Genomic DNA, 17,764 nt, shown 5'->3' with positions numbered 1-17,764 from the left:
GCGCGGATCTCTTAAAAGGCGGCGCTACCGTAGTTTAAAAAAAAGTTAAAAAATGAAATATGGCTCCAAAATTTTGATGGTTGAGGTATTTTTAGTCATTTAGTTAAAAGATCTGTTATTTTAATCAAATAATTATCATTAATTTTAAATATTAGTAACGTATGCTACTTGATAATCATAAAAATATAGTTTAAATCATTGTAAATAAAGCATTTTCATTGCTGGAGTGCTAAGCCTTAGTCAAAATGAGTCCCAGGTGCCCCCCAGGCAAGATTTGTTCTGTTTTGAACTGTACCCAAAAAGGAAATTCTAAATCTGTAAGTATAGTTAAGTGAGTTTAAATTATTCCCAATAATTGTCAATTTTATTTCAGATTTCCTACCATAGTTTACCTTCGTTAGAAAACAAATCCTTGAGATTGCTTTGGCTTAAGAAAATCCGCCGCCGAGACTTCATTTATAAACCAATAAAGTACATTTATGTGTGTTCAAAACATTTTAAAAGGTCTGATTATGACCCTGGACGTGGAAATGGCAAGAATATACTGAAGAAAGGGACGGTTCCTTCGGTATTTACGTGGGATTTTACCACTGGTACCAAAATAGTTGACTCTACAGACACGGTGGTTGAAAGTTTAAATAATACCGAAGATGATGAATCTGTTGTTAAAGATATGGTATCAGAAATGATCACGGTTGTCACTTCAACAGAGGAGTACATGTCATCCGTAGCCATTTATTGTAATTGTGAATGTTCGAAGAAAGTGAAAGAGTTGGAAGCGCAAGTGATAGAGATGGAAGCGAAAGCGAAAGAGTTGGAAGCAAAAGAGAAAGAATTAGAAGCGTGCATCGCTGAACTGAACTTGAAAGTATCTATCAAAAATTATCAACTCAAAAAAGTAGAAAAGGATTCACTTGATGCAAAGAATATGGCCAAAATTGCTGAGCAGAGCTATAATGAGCTTAAACCTAGTATAGACAGAATAAAGGATAACAACAAGGATATATTATTTTACACTGGCCTGCCTTGTTATGATAAACTTATGGCCTTATATAATCGGCTTAATCCAGGCCCCAATGCAGAAAACATCAACTTTTGGAATGGTGGGAGGGTTAAACCAAAAATGTCACCTGTAGGTCGAAACAAGAAATTGAATGTGAAAGATCAGTTTCTTCTAGTTTTGAAGCGTCTGCGACTCGGCCTTTTTTTAAAAGATTTAGCAGACCGCTTTGGTATTTCACCAAGCACAGCGTCCAATTATTGCGTTACTTGGATAAATTTCATGTACTTTCGCTTAGGACAAATAAATCTATGGCCTACAAGAGAACAAGTTGACGCAACTATGCCAGAAAGTTTCAAAAGAGATTATCCTAGCACTCGCGTCATAATTGATGCTACAGAACTTAAATGCCAAGCCTCAAAGTCTTTGGTATTGCAGTCTGCTTCGTATTCAAACTACAAATCCACCACAACTTACAAAGGACTTCTTGGAATAAGCCCTAATGGCTACGTCACCTTCGTCTCTCATTTGTTCACAGGCAGCATCTCCGACCAAGAAATAACCCGGCGAAGTGGTTTTTTAAAACTGAACTTCAACCAAAATGATAGTGTGATGGCGGATAAAGGTTTTTTGATTCAAAAGTTGCTAGACCCAAAAGGCATTAAATTAAATATACCACCATTCCTTGGTGAAAAAGGCCAGTTTTCGAAGGAGGAACTCGAAAAGTCCCAAAAGATTGCAGCCCTTCGCATCCATGTTGAGCGGCGAATTGCTAGGATTAGAGGGTTCCACATCTTTGATCGTCCAATTCCATTAACTCTTGCGCCTGTCATTAATCAGCTGTGGACTATTATAGCGATTATATCTAACTTCCAAAGCCCTCTCATTGTCAATATAGAAAATGAACAAAATTTAAACAACAGCTCCTTGGAAAATGATGAATTTTATGAAGAAATTTTGGAGCCGGGTAATTCAAGCGCTACTATTGATGATGAGCTGGAGCAATTTGACGAAGAAATTTTAGAGCCGGGTAATGCAAGCCGTACTACTGACGATGAGCCGGATGATTGTGAAGAAATTTTCGAACCAGAAAATATGTCCGTTGTAAATGACTAACCATACGGGAACGATTTTAATTCAGATGATAATGATCTTGAAAATATGGATTTATATAATTAAGAGAATACTAGCTGTAAAAATTTTAAAAATTTATATATAAGTATCGAAATTTAATGGTGTATGTTTCAACAATCAATTTTATTTTGAATAGTTTTCCTATTTTTTTTTTTGTTTTTGTTTTTTTCTAGGGAACTAAAATATCACAGATATTTTGGAACTAAAATATCACAGATATCAGAAGAAAATAGGGGAAGTGGGTAGCCGTAGCCTTGAGCCATACAAGTCGTCCAGTGATTCTCACTTACAATGGTCGATTCCCCTACCACCCTTAAAATTTGAATCTGGCCAATCGGCGCGAAGCATAAAATAGTACCAGATTTTATTGCGAACGCCACCATGTAGCGAACTGTGGAACTAACCTGTGTAGTCTGCTTATATTTCTGCTGTGCTTCAGTTTGAGTTAGGGTTACGTCAGGCAACGGGTTAATGCGGATATTGGTTTAATTAAGGACGAAAATTCGGTTATTTAATAAAATGAATGTCGTTAAGAGTACGCGGTGTGATTTAACGTACAAGGAAACTACCGATAAGAAAACTCAGGCTGTGTTGAAAGGAAAAGTAAGATCTACCCAAACCAATCCCAATGTTAAAAATCAAACTACAACAACTTGGATACAACTTTATTACTTTGAACTCTTCCCTATCACAGTTTAAAACTTCGGACAAGTTAATTTTTTCCCTGGAACTTAGAAATACAATTGTATTTAAAAATAAAGACATATTTTAAAATAAGTTATGAATTTAGTACTTACCACTCGATTCCAGCCTCTGCCATTCTGCCTGAGTGCCTCACTGCCTCTAGCAGACGCCTCTAGTCAGTTGGAAGGCGTAGGACCGTACTGTCCACAGAATCACGTCACTCGTGTGTTAATGCGCGTGAAAATCCTATCTCTCTTCACCCTCACGGGGAGGGAAATGGCGCGAAAAATCCGTAAACGGGACGCCTCGCGAAGTTGCCCAAGCTACCCACTTCCCCTATTTTCTTCTGCAGATATTTAGGAACTTTAGCTAGGCATTTAACCCATTTTTATCACTTAAATACTTATTCCTTTGATAAGGTTGGCAGCGCGTCAGCAAAATAAAAATTCTTCAAGATCGATTCCATCTTTTTCCATTTTTCTTGGTCGAAACGTACTCTTACAATTATCATAAGTTAATTATGCCTCTAAGTACACAAATCGCTTCCTCTTCTATGGCAATAGTGTTTGTCTGGCTCCCTTTAATGAAACCCTATACTCTCTCCGTATCATTTATCACCTCAACTTAAATACAAAATTGTACCGCCTAGCCTAGCGTTTCTTTTATCCCACTTAGAATGTTTCAGGACTGAAACCGCCTCTATCTCACGAGAGAGAGAGGGATTTGGGGTTGCTCAAGTAAAATTCGTTCCCCCCTAGTGCCTGCCTATACGAAACGTAAAAATCTCCTTTATTCCACTGGATGATTTTTTTTCGTCTCGACCGCTTGGTGGCTGCACCGCGACAGAAATTTCAAAATTTTCTCTCTTCGGATCTTAGCGCTATACGAGTTCTGACGTCACAGAAGCCTGCAGAAGATGCCCAGTTTTAACCCGTATTTGTGTACTTAGAGGCATTATTAACTTATGCAATTATCAATCCTGTAGGAAAATATGTTACGTAGTCGCACCATGGTAATCCCGATAACGCCATCTGCCCCATAATCTGATGAAAATGATCGTCATTTTCTTTCAACACAAGTTTTCCATTAATCGTTTTAATCCTAAAATCGCCACTTAAAACTTCAGTGGGGTTTTTATCCCTAATTGACCAGGGGCATTTAATTTCAATGAGCCCGTAAGGCTCCACTTCTGCAGGGTCTTCAACAAGACCATCGGGAGACGTTCCCAGCCATGGTTTACCAGTTTTTACAATATACCCCGAAGAGTGGACCGTGACATCGTGTCCCAATCTATGCATTGTTTCTTGATACTTTTTTTGGCCACAATTTCGCATCGTTTTCCATATTTTATTGCGTTGAGATGCCCAATATCTTTTGGTTTTATAATATTTTTGACGCCAACTTTGGTCCAAACTTGGTTTTTCCTTTTGCAAATAGATCCAAAATTTGAAGAATTCAATCTGCTAGATCGTGCCTCCTTCCATTCTTGGGAATCAGATTGATCTCTTGTTTTTATTTCAAGCTCCTTAGCTCCCTGAATAGTAACTTGGTTACGCTAAAAATGAAATGGAAAAATTTAACTAAAAAGAAAAGAAAAATTAAAAAAGTTCTATACCTTCAATAAAACTGACTCTGTAGAAGTAAACTTTTTGGACGAATTCTTGAAATTCCAAGGAGTACAACCAATAGAATTTGAATGCGTGGGGATTTCAAATCTATCTCTTGGAACATGTTCAAAAGCAACTAACATCGGGCTTTGAAAGCTGTCGAGATTGTGAATTACTTGGAATCCATCTTCAATAAACGATAGCTGTAAGCTTAAAGGAGAACCTTCCGGAGCATATCCCATCCTGGTTTTTACCCAAACAAATTCTTCTGGTTGAGGTAAAATTCTCGCCCAGCCATCATCAACCCCACCAGCATTAAGATTACTAATCAACTCTCTAGAAGCCGATGACACTTCATTTTGATCAAGACTAGTTGATGTAGCATTGTACATTTTTGAAAGAAGTGGTTTATTGTGTCCATCTTCTCTGGGAGCTTGAAAATTTATGTCTATCACAGACAACGGTGATATTTTTTTACCCCTAGGGCGATTCCACTGTTTGGGCGGATTATCTATATTTTTACTACGCAACTGTGCAAGTAGTCTCAATAGCGCTCTACCATGATTGCAAGTTCCCAAAACTCCAGCTGGGCATCCACAATAAACATCTAAAATTACAGGGCTAGATATTTTAAGCGCAGCACAAACTGTGTAAGGATTTTCATTCTTTTTTTGACTTTTGAAACAAGAGGCCTTTACAAATACTCTGTCGTGGTCCCTAAAAAGTTTTTTTTAATTATTACGATGAACAAAAGTTCAAACAAGTATTTTACTTACTTTTCTGAATTGCTCATTAGCGTATCTGACAATACATACTCTTCTATTAGAAATTTGTAACTTCTATTATAGTGTTAATACGTTTTTGACTTAGATTTGTAAAAGTCTTTAATTACGTGTTTCGTAATTAGGGGGACATCCGCAATATTTTTTTTGATATCCCGAGATTGGAAATATCAGACCGCCATTAACAGCCGCGTTTAAATTCATAACTAAGTTGACTTAAATAATTGATTTAAATAACAAGCACAAGGGTGATACTAGTTTACCTAATTTTATTTTGCTACTGATTTTTTGCTAACCCGGCATAACTCTCAGAATTTCTCAGAAAATTAAACGGCGTCTGCTTATGCGTCTGCTTATATTATATTAAGCCTTTGACAAATCTGAATGAATACGAATTAACGTAAATGAATATAAATTAAGCGTTAGTTGTTAATTAAAATAAAAGATGCTGAGTAAATAATAGAAAGGCGACTTCCCACAATATATTATAGTAATTTTAAAGTAAAACTGCGACTAAATAACTGTACTTAAACCTATTAATTTATTTATAGAAATACATAACTCTTTAGTACACAAAATTAGGATGGTATTACCAAGAAACACTTCATGAAAGTACTTTTCGCAGAGAAAATACTGGGAAACATTAGAAAATACATTTTTAACTGATACTTAATTGTTCCCAAGCGATTTTACTCCTTTGCTCGTTAAATTAAGAGGTGGCATAATGATTTTCTACTTGATAACCTTTTTTGTTTGAGTGCTTGAAGGGGAAGAGTACGGGTATGGGAACTATTGGGGAAGGGGAGGTATCCTAATTCAAAATGAAATAGTTCATAAAATTAGTTTTTCCAGAGATTCATTACTGTTATTAAATTGTTCCCAAGGGTTTTTCTCGTTTGCTCGACATACACTTATGACAGTAGTAACATTTTCTAATTTATCAACGCTTTTTCCCAGTACAATCACCAGAAAACTTTATAAACATAATTATTGATTAATATTTAATGATTTCCAAGCGTTTTTACCAGTTTGCTCGCATAATTACGGGCTGGAATAACGATTTTATTTTTGCTAACCATTCTTGTGTGCATAAAGGAAAAGCGTTCATGCAGGGGAACTATAGGGGGAGGGGGAGGTATTACAAACCAGAATTAAAATATTGAATAAAATTGGTTTTTCCCAACAATTTCTCAAGAAACTTCGAATATATAATTAATAACTCATATTTAATCGTTTCCAAGCGTTTTTATTAGTTTGCTCGTCAATATTACACCCGGCATAACGTTTTAGTTTTTGCTAACCGTTCATAGATGGCTATAGCTCTACAGTGGGATGAAGGTTCGCCAAAGTTCGAGGCAGCTAATGGCATAAGCGTCTAATGTACGTCCGTAATGACAGTAGTAATATTTTCTAATTTATCAACGCTTTTTCCCAGTACAAACACCAGAAAACTTTATAAACATAATTATTGATTAATATTTAATGATTTCCAAGCGTTTTTACCAGTTTGCTCGCTTAATTACGGGCTGGAATAACGATTTTATTTTTGCTAACCATTCTTGCGTGCTTAAAGGAAAAGCGTTCTTGCAGGGGAACTATAGCGGGAGGGGAGGTATTACAAACCAGAATTAAAATATTGAATAAAATTGGTTTTTCCCAACAATTTCTCAAAAAACTTCGAATACATAATAAATAACTCATATTTAATCATTTCCAAGCGTTTTTATTAGTTTGCGCGTCAAAATTACACCCGGCATAACGTTTTAGTTTTTGCTAACCGTTCATAGATGGCTATAGCTCTGCAGTGGGATGAAGGTTCGATAAAGTTCGAGGCAGCTAATGGCATAAGCGTCTAATGTACGTCCGTAATGACAGTAGTACTATTTTCTAATTTATCAACGCTTTTTCCCAGTACAAACACCAGAAAACTTTATAAACATGATTATTGATTAATATTTAATGGTTTCCAAGCGTTTTTACCTGTTTGCTCGCTTAATTACGAGCTGGAATAACGATTTTATTTTTGCTAACCATTTTTTCGTCTGCTCGAAGGGGCTTTGTTTTTGTAGGGGAAGGGAGGGATTACAAACCAAAATTAAAATATTGAATAAAATTGGTTTTTCCCAACAATTTCTCAAGAAACTTCGAATATATAATTTATAACTCATATTTAATCGATTCCAAGCGTTTTGATTAGTTTGCCCGCCAAAATTACACCCGGCATTCTCGCTAACCCTTCATAGATGGCTATAGCTCCGCAGAGGGATGAAGCCTCGCCAAAGTTCGAGGCAGCTAATGGTATAAGCCTTTAATGTACGTCCGTAATGACAGTAGTAATATTTTCAATTTTATCAACGCTTTTTCCCAGTACAAACACCAGAAAACTTTATAAACATAATTATTAATCAATATTTAATGATTTCCAAGCGTTTCTACCAGTTTGCACGCTTAATTACGAGCTGGAATAACGATTTTATTTTTGCTAACCATTTTTTCGTCTGCTCGAAGGGGCTTTGTTTTTGTAGGGGAAGGGAGGGATTACAAACCAAAATTAAAATATTGAATAAAATTGGTTTTTCCCAACAATTTCTCAAGAAACTTCGAATATATAATTTATAACTCATATTTAATCGATTCCAAGCGTTTTGATTAGTTTGCCCGCCAAAATTACACCCGGCATTCTCGCTAACCCTTCATAGATGGCTATAGCTCCGCAGAGGGATGAAGCCTCGCCAAAGTTCGAGGCAGCTAATGGTATAAGCCTTTAATGTACGTCCGTAATGACAGTAGTAATATTTTCAATTTTATCAACGCTTTTTCCCAGTACAAACACCAGAAAACTTTATAAACATAATTATTAATCAATATTTAATGATTTCCAAGCGTTTCTACCAGTTTGCACGCTTAATTACGAGCTGGAATAACGATTTTATTTTTGCTAACCATTTTTTCGTCTGCTCGAAGGGGATTTGTTTTTGTAGGGGAAGGGAGGGATTACAAACCAGAATTAAAATATTGAATAAAATTGGTTTTTCCCAACAATTTCTCAAAAAACTTCGAATACATAATTAATAACTCATATTTAATCATTTCCAAGCGTTTTTATTAGTTTGCGCGTCAAAATTACACCCGGCATAACGTTTTAGTTTTTGCTAACCGTTCATAGATGGCTATAGCTCTGCAGTGGGATGAAGGTTCGATAAAGTTCGAGGCAGCTAATGGCATAAGCGTCTAATGTACGTCCGTAATGACAGTAGTAATATTTTCTAATTTAACAACGCTTTTTCCCAGTACAAACACCAGAAAACTTTATAAACATAATTATTAATCAATATTTAATGATTTCCAAGCGTTTCAACCAGTTTGCACGCTTAATTACGAGCTGGAATAACGATTTTATTTTTGCTAACCATTTTTTCGTCTGCTCGAAGGGAATTTGTTTTTGTAGGGGAAGGGAGGTATTACAAACCAGAATTAAAATATTGAATAAAATTGGTTTTTCCCAACAATTTCTCAAGAAACTTCGAATATATAATTTGTAACTCATATTTAATCGTTTCTAACCGTTTTTATTAGTTTGCGCGTCAAAATTACATCCAGAATTCTCGCTAACCCTTCATAGATGGCCATAGCTCCGCCACTGATGAAGGCTAGCCAAAGTTCGAGGCAGCTAATGGCATAAGCGTTTAATGTACGTCCGTAGAGACAGTAGCAATATTTTCTATTTTATCAACTCCTTTTCCCAGTACAAACACCAGAAAACTTTATAAACATAATTATTGATTAATATTTAATGATTTCCAAGCGTTTTTACCAGTTTTCTCGCTTAATTACGGGCTGGAATAACGATTTTATTTTTGCTAACCATTTTTTTTTTCAATGCTTGAAGGGGAAGTGTTCTCGTAGGGGACAATAGGAGAAGGGTAGGTATGTAAAAATTGAAAAGGTTCATAAAATTAGTTTTTCCCAACATTTTCTCAAAGAAACTTCAAATATATAATTTATAAGTGATATTTAATCGTTCCAAAGCGTTTTTACTCGTTTGCTTGCCAAAATTACACCCGGCATAACGTTTTGGGGGATTTTAATAGTAAGCTTAAGCGTTGCATTTAATTGTACTAATAACGTTGCAACGGAACGTCAACTCACTCAGACATTTACTCTGTCAGGTTATAGGCCTGGCTGTAGGCTTAATTGTAGACTTCACTGTAGGCCTACTCTATTATCTTTCTAGCGCTTAGAGGGCGATTAGACCATTGCCCTAGTAGGAGGGAGGTCCTAGCGCGGGCTTATAAAAACCTTTGACAGTCATTGCAGTCATTTAGTTAGTGCACGGAGTGAAGTTGAGACCTACTCGGAAGTATAGGACAGCAGACCATCTAAATACTGTTTAGTTTGCGCTCCACTTAAGCTTCGACCTTCTTAAGTTGCGGGTTAAAGTAAAAGGTTCCTTTTACTTTACGAATTGGTGTTTAAGTTCTTCAATTCACGCTTCGTTTGTGGGCCTCCAATCGACATTAAATGGTTCTTCACACCCTGGTGAGTTGGCACTCTTGCTTCCCTTATTTAAGAATCTAGGCTTCCCTCGTAGTTAAGGAATATCACTATTCATTATTGTCATTGACTAAACCTCTACCTAACCTCCGTATTTTTCTACAACACTGCTAAATAACTAAGAATTTAAGCAATCTATAGGATTCTTAAGTATACTCCCCTATTTCAAAATTCAATGAAATCGAGGGGAATTTTTAAAAATCAAATGCAAGTATATACCGACGACAGATTTAGAATGGTCCAATGGCGGTGTTTATTATTAGAAGTGACGTGTATTTCTAGACAAATCGAGAAAAATTTTAAAAGAAAGTACTAGCTTGTGGCCCTGGATATTATAATTATAACGTAAGTTTTATTGAAGTAAGGATTAAGGGTTATAATTTTTTGTTAGGGCATCACTCTTTTTTTGTACTTCTTTTAATGGAAATTTACGGATATTTCGTTTTACCACTGTTAAAGAATGCACATATTAGGGGTGCTCAAAGTTATAATTGTAACAGAAGTTAAAAAATTTAAGTAATAATTTTAAAACAGTTAAAGGTATCGCATCGAGGGGCTATTCACTGAAGTTTTCTGCACTCCTGTTAAGTACGGTACAATATGGTTACTTTTACGAGCCCAGCCCTTGGGTCGTCCTGTTTTCCCTAATTAACTTCACTTTCCCCGGCACTAATACGAATTGCTGGCCAAGTAGAAAATTTCGACTCGATAAAGTGTGGTTCGTCTTTTAAAGGGAGAGTGAAAAGACGGATTCGTGATTTTCAAAGGGAGAGAATTATGATTTGTCTATAACAGTGCATTGGGAATGTAGTCTGCACATATTAATGAACACACTTACAGTGAAAAGGGATAAATTGTGTTAAGGTGATAGTTTTCATTCATTGGCGATTTTAAAGGAAAGATGATTATGATTAATCTATGACAGTACCATGTGGAATGCACTGTGAGAATATTAAAGGGTATGAGAAGCTTCGTTTGAAAAACCTCTGATTTAGGCCTATATAACAAAAGATAGGATTAATTTCTGTGGATTCAAAAATATCAAGCTTTTAATTCTCCGATTTCTGGTTATTTTGCAATATGCGTTTGAAAATGCTTCATATGAAACAATTTGAAATCCACTTTTTATGAAAGCCTAAAACGTTTCCCGTTGGCTGACGTCCCATATATTTTTCACGTGAGATGACGATAGCTATCAGACCCAGAGAAGCTCGAGACGGGTATAGGATTCCCACGCTTTTTTTCCTCACGTCATAGTGACGTCATCAAACGGGCGAACAAGCTCGACAAGACAAAATTATTGATATGTCGAAACTGAGTTTTCGTGATTTTTCAATGGATTTTAAAAAATAGAAACTTTGGTTCAATTATATTAAAAACTTGATATTTCCAAAGTAGAGACTTGAAAGTGTAACATAATACCACTTTCGTGGTAAAATATGATATGAAAACGAAGCTTCTCATACCCTTTAATGAACAAACACTAGTATCTGTAGGTCTTTTATGAACACACAAATTTGTCATATTTCCTTACAAAAAATGGAAAGTTTCATTCTCTCTTTAAAATTTCTCGCCTTTTAACGAGGGGTTAGTCACTTGAATAATCAGGTGTACAAAACCGCAGAAATCGATTACTTGATTTCTAGACTTCTGAGAAAATCATCAGTAATCAAAATCATTTCTGTTGGTAATCAAAGGTAATCATAAACCTCCGATAATCACTGGAAATCACGTGAAATCTTGAGAAAATCAGAAATAATCGCATGATTTACTAGTAATCTTTTGTAATCACCTCGGTAGTCACATCTTTCGTGAAATAATCACACATAATCAATCGAGGAATTCGAAAATCCAAAATCAAAATCGTAATCAGTTGGAAAAGAAATAATCGCTCTATAATCACGGCATTCATCGAAATTCACGAAGAATCCAGTGGTAATCACTGCATTCACCAAAAGTATCACCGGGATTCATTGGAATTCAAACAGGAATCAAAAGTAATCCGCGGCAATAACGGAAAATCAGTGTAAAGAATATGGAAATCATCGAAAATAATCGTAATCACAGAAATCAAGGAATTCGTTCAATAATCATCAGAATTCACATAAAAATTCAGAAATCAGTTCAGGTGTACAAAATTTTGGCGAATGACTAGCCCCTCGCCTTTTAAGACATGAATATTCCAAGAGCCCGAACAACTTTCTATAAAATAAAAACTTCCGAATTTACACAAACAAAGAACTCAAGTGGGGTGTTTTACCGAATTCTTTCTCTTTCACACGCTCCTGGCCATATGCCAATGTTAAAAATGTATGAGATGCGATAAGTATGCGTGGACATAAGTCTATGTTGTAAGTTTAGCACTGTTAAAGGTAACTGATGGAGGGGATAGTCACTAAAATTTCGTTCTTTTATTAAGGATCACTTAGGTGTTTAGCACTGTTAAAGGAGTCGAGGAGCTATGCACTAATGAAAATTTTCTTTCATTGGTGAATTTTATTGACGCTTTTAAAAGTGATAGGGATTCATTGGTGATTTAAAATGGATGGGGATTAAGGGTAGCTAATACTTCACTTAAGTAGAGCTATTTTTCTGCCATGAAATCGGCCAAAACATTAGTACAAGAAAAAAATGCTAAAAGCTTGTCAAATAGTATGGGACACATCCTTGCGTGGTTGTGAAAGTATCAAGGATCGTGTTTCAAAACCTTGCATAGCAGAGAATATTCTATATAATATGGAAATCCCCTTCTTTCTTTCTATTTCGCAAAATGGGATGAACCCACTAACGATATAGAGGACTGTTCCTAACTTTCAATGTTTTTAATACAGTGCGTTAACATTAACAAACGCTTATCTCTTGCACTAGCCATCTCTACAAACTATGTTCTTTAACTAAATGGCGCGTTGGACCGCAAACTTTAATATCCTTGGAAATAATTAAGTGCGCCTATGCGATAGTGTAGGAAAGAATCAGAAACGAATTTCCGATTCTGAAGCACAAAGCTGAACTCGAAAGCAGAAAGTGTTCAATCAGTTTAAGCTTCTGTATAGCCGATTCCGCTCGTTTGCGAAGGTACCTTTGGAAATATACCCTGAAATTTCTAGAATCAGAAAGTATAATTTACAACGCACTTACTATCCTGGTTTCATAAACGTATATGCCAGAAACGAAATAAATGGAAGAAACTTGAAGATATTTCGCCATCAAGTAGCAAAACCGCAGGGTAAATATGTATATTTCGACACCAATTTACCTAAAGATTCACCTTAAGCTAGGTTCCCACTTGACCGAAAATATCGACCGAAAACTTTAGCGCTGCGGTTAAAAAATGGCCTTTACGCAGGCCTTCGACGGCAAGATTTTAGTTTGGTTCACACATACGACCGAAAAGCGCGGGCGTCCGCTAATCACGTGGGGGATGACGTCTAGGAAAATCTCTTCAAAAAATTAGACATCGTCTGCTCTTGCTATATCTTGATTGTTTCCTAAGCCTCGGTTTTGATTTGTTATTGTTGAGGTCACTTTCGAGTTTCAGTTGTGAATTTTTTTGTACAAGGTTAGTAATTTAGTTTGTTTAATACTCAACTATTGTATAATAAAGCTTTTTTACATTTTGGAACATCAAAGCGTGCAAGTATCTATTAGTCGAGATTCGAGGGTACTGATTAGCGTTAAGGTAGTGTATCTTCTTTATCATTGTTAAACTTGCCTATATTTGATATTTGTTACTTTTTTGTAAAGTTTAAATATGGACAACCTTGCGGAAACGATTAATCCCGATATAATTCGTACTTTATGTGTATTAAACTGCACATTGTTTACATACCTTATGTACAAGCAGTACAATAATATCGGACGGAGAAGGTTTTGGGTCAAAGATATTTTTAAGCGAAGGTGTGCCCAGGGATTTCAAGCAAATTTAATTAATGAAATGAGGTTCAATGACCCAGAAAGTCACTTTAGGTAAGATATTATGGTTTATATTTGGTGAATTAATTTATATTTAATCATTTTTGTGGCCCAGATTTTTTAGAATGAACAAATGTGAATTTGATGAGTTGCTAGGACTCGTTAGACCTTTAATCTTTAAGCCAGATTCGAGGTTTAGAAAATCAATTGCCCCAGAGGAGAAACTATCTTTAACTTTACGGTTAGTCAACACTCTTTAAACTTAATCTAAATTTATTAACAACTGTGATCAATAAACAGATATCTTGCCAGCGGTGACGTGCAAGTTAGCTTATCATTCGCATATAGACTTGGAAAAAGCACGGTTTCGAAAATAATAAATGAAACTTGTAAAGCCATATGGATAGCACTTTCTCCTATTTATCTAAAAAAGCCTAACACAAGTGCAGAATGGAGATCCGTGAGTGATGCTTTTGAGAGAAATTGGCAGCTTCCTCATTGTATTGGCGCTCTCGACGGAAAGCATGTAAATATTCAGTGTCCCCCAAACAGTGGCTCTCAATTTTACAACTACAAAGGAACTTTTAGTATTGTGCTTATGGCTATGTGTGATTCTGACTATCGGTTTCTTATGGTGGATATCGGAGCTTACGGAAGTCAAAGTGATGGTGGTGTGTTTTCAAATTCATCATTTGGGAAAAACCTTAAGGCTGGACAAGCTTCGCTACCGGCACCATCACTTCTTCCTAATTCTAACCAAATATTCCCCTATTTTATCGCTTCTGATGAAGCCTTTCCACTGAGCCCAAATATTATGCGTCCATACTCTAGAAGAGGATTGACTTTCTTACAACGAATTTTTAATTACCGGCTTTGTCGTGCACGTAGAGTAATAGAAAATGCATTCGGAATCCTTGTTGCAAGATGGAGAATTTTCCACACTACCATTCAAGGCAAACCCGAAAATATTGATGGCATTATTAAAGCAACAGTTTGTGTTCATAACTACATCATATCAAAAGATCTATTGAAAAAAAAAGAAGAAGTAAAATATATACGAAACAGTAATTTCCTCGATCGTGAAGCTCAGGATGGTACTATTAAACCAGGAGAGTGGAGAACTGAAGCAGGACCTGACAGTGCTATTGTTGATTGTGGTAACTTATTCCACGCTAACAGGCATAGTATAAATGTAGGTAATTTGAGGGATACATTAGCTCATTACCTAGGCAACGAAGGCAGTGTTCCTTGGCAAATTGAAAGAATTAACAGAGGATAATTTTATGATATGAAAACGTTTTAATGATTTATTAAAATTGAATTTTTTAAAATGGAAAATGGATTTAATTTTTGAAGTAATTATCATTTTAAAATATCACAACAAAAATTGGTCAAAATTACAGATTATTTTTCATTTACAATTAATCTTCCAATAAATAGAATAATTCTTCTATTTTGTGTCTAGCCTCTCTTTGTTTTTTTTTCTCCAAATTTCGAAACCTCCCCATAAGGCTACTAAAATAGTGAAATACTTCATCCTTTTCAACTTGTTGTGTTGAAACTGATAACTGAGACATCAATGTTTTTTCGGATATATCCAACATTTTATGAAAGGTTTCATCGATATCGCTCTTTTTCCTTTTCTTTGGTTCTGACTTTTTTAGGGGGTAAAAATCTAAAGTATCTGATTCATTCTTGGTTGAAGTTACAGAAGAACTGCTATTGCTGGTAGAAGCATCTAAATGACTTCTTTTGATTAGAGCCGGATTCACACTGCTTGTATCCGATTTCTCTTTAAGTTGCGATAAAGTACAATTATCATCGTCATCTTCATCAGACAATATTTCCCTGTTTTTAAATTGGGTATTAAATTAATACAATGCTATGTAATTTAAATTCTTATATTTGGAACCTACTCGGTTTCAGTGCTTAAACTTTTTAACAGAAAATCGGCCATAGCACTGTCACCGATTGACACTGATTCCTCGTCACCACCACCTGAAAACATATCTCCTGGCTCCGACACTGAATCTCCATTGGTACATGTTCTGTAAAATAATTATTTTAGAAGTGTAAATTGGCTAAAATAAGGTCTTCCTTACTGTCGAGGTTCCATCGTTGCCCTTAAAAAGCTGTCTAGAACTGGATACAAGTGCCATTTTGGTGTGACAATTTCATCGGCCCCAGCACCGCTTTTCATTGTATGAACTTTATTTTTTTCTTTTCGGTACCGATCTCTGATAGCTCGCCAAACATTGTAAGCTTCTATACCTAAATTGAACCACAATCATAATTCAGTAACAACCAACGACTCCAGCTTAAGGCATTAATTATAATTGTACTAATTACTTGTTATGTGAAACATCGTCCCTATCGCAAACCATCTTCGTTCTTTCATAAGCGTATCTTTATAAAACTGATGTTTTAAATCGTACAAATATTCATATTTTCGTACTTCTTCTATAAATAGTTCTTTGTTTATAGACAAACGTTTTTTTGTCATTGTGTCCTTTGGAGCAATTAAGGCAGTAGAAGTTGGGCTTGGAGTGGGAACTCGAACAGCTTGGGCCTTGGCCTTCGACGTGTTTCTTCTTGGTGGCATTTTAAGGAAAATATATTCGTACTAGCGGAGCGCGGCGGCAAATTAACCCGAACAAATTAACGTTTCAAAATCTCTAGTTCACAACATACCGGAGAATTAAAAATTCTTTCCCTTCTCAACATTCCCTTTCAACGCGGCACAAATAGTAAAATAAAATGGCGACTCGCGAATAGCGATCTCTACTATAAAACGGAGATACCCATGACGTCAAAATGAACGTCATCACCAAACGAATTTTGATTGGTTATTAAAATAATTTTACGTCGGCCTCTGCGTTAAAAATAGAACACCAATTCTGTCCGACCGAAAGCTGTTTCGGTCACGTTCTGCGGTAGATGTTTTACCGCAGAGGTACTTACGCAGTGTTTCCGTCGTGTTTTCGGTCAAGTGGGAACTAAGCTTAAACCTGATAAACCTGCAACGTGCAGTACTAGCGTGATATAGGCACTTCACCACTAGAACTTGTTAGCGTAGTACTAGCTTATTCGTAGTGAAATAGCATAGCGCATTGTTCCCAGAACTCTATCTGCCCCTCACACAAAGGCGCGGGACTGAAGCAAGAAAAAACTGGTACCGAAGGAAATAAGGGACAGTTTAATAACCACATAGGGACGGGCAAACGATGCTAAAAATTCCTCTACAATTCGAACGAAATTTTTCTGTACTACTCAATTGTTATTAAGGTATAATTCACAATTTCTTATACAGCCAAACCTTCACGCTGAAAAATGAAAATTGAAGGTGTGTTTGTGCCTCGAGTTTTGTACAGCCAAATGTCGCAATTGGACACTATTCTAGTCCCCAATAATATTAGAAATATCCATGAAAGCGTGCAAAGCGCGTGCACGCGCTATAGACCATAAACATGTAGAGAAACCTTTTTCCTTTTCTGACCATGGAGATATGATGTGGGCCCTGGGGAAATCTAACGAGGTTTGTACCAGATTTGATCCTTCGTGCTGTATTTGAATGGAAAATAAAATTTGTAGTGAACATAATCTCACCAAAAACATCTCTGTAAAAATATGCCAAGTTGTTTGGCCGTAAAAAGAAGTGAGATCTAAAATACGGCCAAGTTATTATCTCCAGGTGAACCAACATTTTATTCGACTTAAAACTTCTCAAGAATGTTTTTCTGACTTGGCCATTTGCATATCAAGGATTCGTTTAATTCCAGATATGGATCGAAATTAAAATATTAAATCAAATTGGGTAAATATTCTTGATAAGCCTTTGTGGTTAAACTTGTAATTTCCGTTATTAACCTTCACGGTTGCAAAGAAGAAGGATGCAAGTTTGGAATGCTAATGGCCAAGTCAGAAAAACATTCTTGAGAAGTTTTAAGTCGAATAAAATGTTGGTTCACCTGGAGATAATAACTTGGCCGTATTTTAGATCTCACTTCTTTTTACGGCCAAACAACTTGGCATATTTTTACAGAGATGTTTTTGGTGAGATTTCACTCCTTTTTGTACGTGCATGTTCTTGT

At 35.9% G+C, this 17,764-nt stretch overlaps 3 protein-coding genes across 4 annotated transcripts; 1 reads left to right on the top strand and 2 right to left on the bottom strand.

Annotated features, from left to right (window-relative positions):
• Positions 1–1,282: 1,282 nt before the first annotated feature.
• LOC149682842 (uncharacterized) lies at positions 1,283–2,116 on the top strand. Its single transcript, XM_089871176.1, has one exon. The coding sequence runs from the start codon at positions 1,283–1,285 to the stop codon at positions 2,114–2,116; it is 834 nt and encodes a 277-aa protein (XP_089727302.1).
• A 146-nt stretch (positions 2,117–2,262) lies between these two features.
• LOC149682841 (uncharacterized) lies at positions 2,263–5,460 on the bottom strand. Of its 2 annotated transcripts, XM_089871202.1 has the most exons (4): positions 5,202–5,460; positions 4,985–5,142; positions 4,434–4,919; positions 2,263–4,373 (listed from the first exon to the last, which is right to left on the bottom strand). In XM_089871202.1, exons 2-4 carry the CDS (start codon positions 5,030–5,032, stop codon positions 4,065–4,067), a joined length of 843 nt encoding a protein of 280 aa, XP_089727328.1. In that variant the 5' UTR covers positions 5,033–5,142; positions 5,202–5,460; the 3' UTR covers positions 2,263–4,064. The 2 variants fall into 2 exon arrangements, with proteins under 2 accessions (XP_089727328.1, XP_089727327.1); XM_089871201.1 differs by having other exon boundaries at positions 4,434–5,142.
• Positions 5,461–15,094: 9,634 nt separating this feature from the next.
• LOC149682840 (uncharacterized) lies at positions 15,095–16,639 on the bottom strand. The gene is made up of 4 exons (XM_089871323.1): positions 16,023–16,639; positions 15,776–15,944; positions 15,590–15,721; positions 15,095–15,521 (listed from the first exon to the last, which is right to left on the bottom strand). Exons 1-4 carry the CDS (start codon positions 16,273–16,275, stop codon positions 15,095–15,097), a joined length of 981 nt encoding a protein of 326 aa, XP_089727449.1. The 5' UTR covers positions 16,276–16,639.
• Positions 16,640–17,764: the final 1,125 nt, after the last annotated feature.

This window comes from Phalangium opilio, unplaced genomic scaffold (genome assembly GCF_054372755.1).
Source record: "Phalangium opilio isolate 3A_F unplaced genomic scaffold, DU_Popi_V2 ptg000037l_1, whole genome shotgun sequence".
Taxonomy (NCBI): Eukaryota; Metazoa; Arthropoda; class Arachnida; order Opiliones; family Phalangiidae; genus Phalangium; species Phalangium opilio.
The sequence above is the reverse complement of the archived record's forward strand: the minus strand, read 5'-3'. Positions and strand labels throughout refer to the sequence as shown.